We start from the raw sequence: 6,098 nt of genomic DNA on the forward strand, positions 1-6,098 counted from the left end.
CCCCGTGCGCAGCCGTTTGGCCGCCCGCTCGGCCTGGCCGCGGCCCCTGCGCAGGCACTGCTGGATGCGGGACTCCAGCCCCTCGCACCGCGGCCGCTCCAGCAGCGGTTTGTAGGCCCGGGCACGGACGCCTTCCACGAAGCTGCTGGCCTGGTTGTGCACCGGAGGCTTCAGGTCTCCCCAGAGCACAGGGGCGGCGTTCCCTGGGTCTGTAAAGGAAACAACGCACAGCATTCTCCTGCAGAAGCCGCAGCCGCGGTTGGACGGGTGACGCTGCTGGGAAAGGAACTGGCTGGAGGGCCGGGCCCAGGGCGGTGGTGAATGGAGCAAAATCCAAACGGTGACCCGTCACCGGTGGCTCCCCGTGGGTCGGTGCTGGGGCCAGCCCTGTTTAGTATCTTTGTAGATGATCTGGACGAGGGAACTGAGCGCAACCTCAGTAAGTTTGCAGATGACACCAAGTCGGGAGGAAGTGTCGGTCTGCCTGGTGTAGGAAGGGCCTACGGGGGGGTCTGGCCAGGCTGATGGATGGGCTGAGGCCAATGGAACAACGAGATCAAGTGCTGGGCTCAGGTTGGATATTAGGAAAAATTTCTCCGCAGAAGGACTGGTGAGATATTGGAACAGGTTGTCCAGGGATGTGGAGTCACCAGCCCTGAAGGTGTTCAAGAAATGTAGAGATGTGGCACTGAGGGACATGATTAGTGGGCATGGTGGGGATGGGCTGATGGTTGGACTTGATGATCTTAAGTGGTCTTTTCATGTTCATAGAACAACACTTTCAACAATGTTTGAATACCTACTTGTTTGGAACAATTCTGCCATCTCTTACCTTTCCCTGCAGCCACCGGAGCAGCGTCCAGACCTCGTAACATGTCGTGCAGCACTTGAGTCTTGACGGCGTAGCTGGCCCAGAGCTGCTGCAGGTGGGTAATGTTGAACTCCTGCACTTCCTGGTCATAATGCCACTGGATGTTCTCAAACTCACAGTCATACAGGACCAGGGGAAACTCCACAGCCATACTAGAAAAAGGAGTGAAGGCATTGCAAACTGATGGTGAGGTGTTGAAGGCACGCTAGAGAAGGGTTGTGATAGAAAAGGGTCACAGCATTAATATAACAGCACAGCAGCCTGTCCGTTCTGCTAATAACAGTGCTGCCTTTCAGAAAAATGCTTTTCTGAATTAATTTTTACCAAATACCAAGGGTTAAGACCATCAATAACTCGTCCAGGAGCAGAGCAACAAGCAAATCAGATCCTTAAGGCTATCTCATGGCGACGCCAGCAGTTTGCTTTCTTGCTGTGCAGCCTGGGAGGTTGCTGCCCATACCTGTACTGTGGTTTTCGAGGGTTCTTCTCCACGTCCAGCAGCTCATCGATGATCTCTGGGCCCTCCATCCTTTGTCCGATCAGGAAGAGGATGGCCATCATGCAGCGCACTTGGTGGTAGAGGAATGCCTGTCCCGTCACCTCGAACTGGCACAGTCGGAAAGGGTCCCGCAGGCCACCTTCAGCTCCCCCATCCACCCACGTTACCTGGGCGCTGAGAATTGTTCTCTGGAAGTTGATGACGCCATTGGCCACGTCCATTTTGCAGAGGTTCCGGAAGTCGTGCGTCCCCACGTAGCGCTGGGCTGCAGCCTGCATGAGGGCCACGTCCAGGTCTGCACAGGGGAAGAAGTAGCGGTAGGTCCTCTTGAGACAGCTGAACCGGGCACTGAAGTCTGGCTCCACGGGGGCCCAGGCCAGCACACGGATGTCAGGTGGGAGCACCCTGTTCAGAATGTGGGTGTAGCGGAGCTCTTCCTCAGATTTACTGCTTTTTCCCTCCGAGTCACCCGTGCAGCCATTTAGTTTCTTTTCCTTCGAGAGGTTAGAGCGAAGATCTAGGGAAATCACCTGCAAAGTTGTGAAAACTAGGATTAGGTGGTGGATGGGCGTATTCAGTGTGTAAAGCCAAGTCTTCCTACACCTCTGCCTTACATTTTGAAATGAATTCAGGATCTCCTACAGAGGAAAGTATCTTAAATCAGTCTCTTACCACTCCTTCCTGTGGGTAAAACTGCTAGTGCCTCTGCTGAGCTTCCTAGCAGATGCTATAGATTCCTTTAATAAATCAGAAAAAGTTGCAAACTGCCTACATAGCACGGTCTCTAAATGGCTTCAGTCTGCAGGATACACATGTGCTTTTTTTTTTTTTTTAAATGGAGTTCATAACTTGAACCCATTAACAGCCCAACAGGCTTGGAGTTGTGGTGTAGAAACAAGTGAATTAACACTGCAAGTCTGTGAGCATGTCTAACTGTGCAAGCAAAGTGGCCCACACCCTTACTTTGTGTGGTTTGCTTCATGAACTAGAGCAAGTGAGTGATGCAGGCTAAAACCACCCTAGCATGGCAAAAGCTGGGGCAGGCCTGCTCCCTGAGCACAAGCAGGAAGGGAAGAGGAGGAAAGCAAAGCCATCGTAAGGATCTGTGAGGAGGCTGAGTTTCCCTGATGGTTCCCTGCCACTGTGTGGGCCAGCTGCTCCTCCTCCTCCAGCTCCCACTCCCACGCTCTCTTCTGCTGGCTGCAGCTCTCCTCAGACCTTTACACACAAGGACTCAGCTTTCTCACTCTGTGGGAAGCATTCCAGTTGTTTTGCTGGGCTGTTAAAGCAGATGAGAGGGGTCTGCCAAGCACTGCAGTTGGCACAAGAAGAGCAATATCTATATAGGCAGAGGAAGGGGCAGCTCCCCTTTCTGGCATCTCTGAGCTGGACTGGCAGCTGACCCAACTCAGGAAATGGCAGCCCGAAATGCATTTCATCCTCTCCAAACAGCTCCAGTAAACAATTAATGTCTGAAAAAGCTTTAAAAAAACAAATTCAACCTGCACTGTCACACAGTGAGCACTTGGCTCGTTGTCATTGACCAGTAACCCCACGAGATCTCCATCCTGAGTTCTACCACCCCCATAAATCCATCCTGACCTGTCCAAAGGCACTGACTCCTTTGTCTGTCCGCCCACAGCGGTGATAGTTGGAGGTCTGTCTACTATCTACCAGCCGTGTCTTCTTCAGGGCTTCAAACAGCTTCTCTTCAATCGTGTTGCTGGTGTTCTCCTGGCTGGCAAAGCCTTGGTACCCCCAGCCGAGGTAGGCGATCCTCAGTGCCACGTGCCTGCGGCCGTGGGCACTGAAATCAAATGGCCGCTGCTGCTTGGATTTCCTGGAGGTTGAAGGGGTGTCCTTCACTGCAGTGCCCTCTTTGCCCTCTGACAGCTTCTCCTGCAGCTGCTTCACCTCCTCCTCCAGGTCCTGCACCCTCCTCAGGAGCTGTTCTCGATCTGTGGCCCAGCTCCCGTTGGCCATTGTGAGTCTCTTGGAATCTTTACTTGGTGGCTGGCAGCTCCTCAGGGCCTGCAAAGAAAGGAGGAAATCTGTTTCTACCTTTTTCTGCCTTTGCAGAATTGTTATCAGCACAGTAATTCTTTGGCTTCTTTTTAATCGCTCACTGTACCCAGAAGCACACGGTAACTGTCAAGGGGCCTTGGCTGGGATGATGCACTTTGACTCAAGGCTGCAAATCTCTGGTGCTTTTAATCACGCATCTTCCTTCAGCCACCGCTGTCAGCAGCTCTGCTCTGGCAGCCCAGCACGGCGGCAGCTCATTCCCACATTTCCTGTGCAAAGCTGTCATGGAGCGGTTCCCATTCTCGCTGTGTTCAGCTAGCATCAACACTTCAGACAGCCTGCTAACAGCTACCAGTCATCCCGCAGCACCATCTGCTCGAACGTTTCGTAATGGCATCACTGCCACACGATTAAAACTTGCATTTCTAAACCCGCTTAATGGCATAAAGATAGCCCCAAACCTGCAGGCTGCAGTGGGAACACTGTCCACATCCCTTTTGCAGCCAATCCTTCTGCCTTACCTCAATCACACAACTCAGCCTGAAGCTCTGCCCTGAGGCTATGATAGCCAATCTCTAAAAAACATTTTTTCCTTGTCTATGGAAATAAAAACACCCTTTCTTTGATGTCTTTAGTCACAACTAGGAACCGTGTTTTTGAGAGAACGTACTGGTTTCACAAGGGGAAAATCATTAATATATCTGCCCAAGGCTTACAGTCACAGAGTGCACTGAGTCTGCCCTGCACTTGTCCATCATTTCATCGAACCTTCATGTGCAGTGTAATGCAATTTGTGTGCCATGTACAACGTTGTACATAGTTGTCTGTAGGCTCCTCTCTGGTTTGATGGAGCCTGAATCAGCACCCACAAACCTGAGAAGTTTCAGGGCGGCGAAGAGCCAGAGTCAGCCTTCACAGAGCCCCCTTCAGCCGACTCGAATACACTGCAAGATATTAACCAGATTTCTTTTTGCAGGATCCAACCAGCCCAGCAGAAACCATGGAGAACAGGCTGGAAGCAGACAGGCATTCAGGTGCTGCTCTGAGTGATGAGGAGCTGGAAGGAGGCAGCGAGAGCCGCGGAGCAGAAGGGGAACCTCTGTGCTGCAGTGCCTACACTGCTCCCGCAGGGCTGCAGCCAGCCCCACCTCCATCCGAAGGGCTCCCCTGCGCAGAGCCCTGTGCTGCACCATGGTGCCCCAAGGGCTCGAGGAGGCAGGTGATGAAGAGGAAGGTGCTGAGGCGGAGACCTGACGGAGGAGTCCAGGTCTGTGACGAATCAGTCACCAGCCTGCTAGAGAGCACGGCCACGTGGAACCTGACACAGAAAATGCTTCAGCTGAGCACCAGTCCAGATGACAGCCTCTCCGAGGGGGAAATCGAGATGAGCAGCAGTTTTTTCCAAGAGTTCCCCCCAGAGCCTTCCTATCAGCATCAGGGCGCTGAGCGTGATCCTCCCTTCCTTCTCAGGGTTGTGCAGAGCCAGAGTCCTCCCACCTCTCACTGCACAGCCACAGCGGTGCAGCCCAAGTCCTTCATTCCCCCCAGGCTGGAGGCGCTGCGTCAAAACCGCAGCAAAAGCGACCGGGTGGCCAAATATTTTGAGTACAAGCGGGAGTGGGAGCGGTTCCCTGTGCCAGGTGAGGACCAGCACAAGGACGTGCGCTGCAGCATTCGGGGGCGGATGCTCACACAGCACAGCCACCCCAGCAAACCGCAGCACACCTACGTGCCCAACACCTACACGGTGCCCACGGACAAGAAGAGGGCAGCCCTGCGCTGGGAGGTGCGCTGGGACCTGGCGAACGGCCTCATCCCCAGGAAAAACACCCCGCTCTGACGTCATCCTGGATGCTCTCCTCTTCCGTCCAGGACTCAACTACTCTGGAAATCTTTCTCTTTATATAAGCGTGTTGGTTGTAGTGTAAAACTTCACTCAGCTCCCCAGGTTATTGGATTTCGGACATCCTTACTTCGCTGCCACACTGTTAGAAAGCTTCACTCTGAGTCACTGCTGCAAAGCCGAGGAAGCAGACAGGGAAAAGCCACTCAAACTCCACAACGAAGCGAGAGCTGCGATTTTTACGTTGAAATGCTGCTGCTCCCCCGGACGGGGGCTGCGCGAGCTGTGTGATGTGGGGCAACTCGGCCACGTACTTCAATAAAGGTGTCACAAGGCGCAGCGGAGTTGTGCGGTTAAACGGAACCCACGTGGCGCGGAGTCCTCCGGAGCCGCCGCCCCGCCGCGCTCCAAGCGCCGCTTTTTCACCCCGTTTCTGACCTTCGCGGCGCGCATTTACACCGCTGTGCGGCGATTTCAGCTCCGGCTGGGATCGGAAGCGCCGGCCCAAAGGCCCGAAGGCCCAAACCGCCCCCGCGCTGCCCCGCACCCCCCGCCCCTACCTGAGCCACCGCCGCCACTTCCGGTGCCGGTGCCGCTGCCCCGGAAGTGCCCGCCTCTCCGCGCGCCCGTCATGAATATTCAGAAAGTGTTGAATATTCATGAGACCCGTCTTTAAAGCTGCGGTTCAAATCCCATTCAGGCCCAGTTAAAAATCCTCCCTTGTCGTTTTTCCTCATGCAGGCAGGCTCCCTTTGGTGCCTCGGACAGACACGGGGGCGGTTCTGTCCCAGAAAGGGTTTTATTTCCCCATTTCATTCCGCGGACACACACGGCCCGTACCCCGCCCCGCCGCCAGGGGG

At 54.4% G+C, this 6,098-nt stretch overlaps 2 protein-coding genes across 4 annotated transcripts in view; one reads left to right on the forward strand and one right to left on the reverse strand.

Moving 5' to 3' along the window:
* Positions 1–5,847, reverse strand: part of PUS3 (pseudouridine synthase 3) — a 9,558-nt gene extending 3,711 nt beyond the window's left edge. Inside the window, exons 1-5 of the mRNA XM_019622906.2 lie at positions 5,799–5,847; positions 2,973–3,401; positions 1,332–1,900; positions 833–1,023; positions 1–209 (exon numbers count right to left, since the gene is read on the reverse strand). Coding sequence (XP_019478451.1) covers positions 1–209; positions 833–1,023; positions 1,332–1,900; positions 2,973–3,353 — 1,350 coding nt within the window. The 5' untranslated portion in view covers positions 3,354–3,401; positions 5,799–5,847. The remainder of the gene's footprint in view (positions 210–832; positions 1,024–1,331; positions 1,901–2,972; positions 3,402–5,798) is intronic.
* Positions 845–5,577, forward strand: HYLS1 (HYLS1 centriolar and ciliogenesis associated). Of its 3 annotated transcripts, none has more exons than XM_010723560.2 (2): positions 845–926; positions 4,372–5,577. In XM_010723560.2, the coding sequence occupies exon 2, from the start codon at positions 4,396–4,398 to the stop codon at positions 5,233–5,235; it is 840 nt and encodes a 279-aa protein (XP_010721862.1). In that variant the 5' UTR covers positions 845–926; positions 4,372–4,395; the 3' UTR covers positions 5,236–5,577. The 3 variants fall into 3 exon arrangements, with proteins under 3 accessions (XP_010721862.1, XP_019478490.1, XP_019478489.1); XM_019622945.1 differs by lacking the exon at positions 845–926 and adding an exon at positions 1,606–1,687; XM_019622944.1 differs by lacking the exon at positions 845–926 and adding an exon at positions 1,674–1,764.
* Positions 5,848–6,098: the final 251 nt, after the last annotated feature.

The sequence above is a fragment of the Meleagris gallopavo genome, chromosome 26 (assembly GCF_000146605.3).
Source record: "Meleagris gallopavo isolate NT-WF06-2002-E0010 breed Aviagen turkey brand Nicholas breeding stock chromosome 26, Turkey_5.1, whole genome shotgun sequence".
NCBI classification, from domain to species: Eukaryota; Metazoa; Chordata; class Aves; order Galliformes; family Phasianidae; genus Meleagris; species Meleagris gallopavo.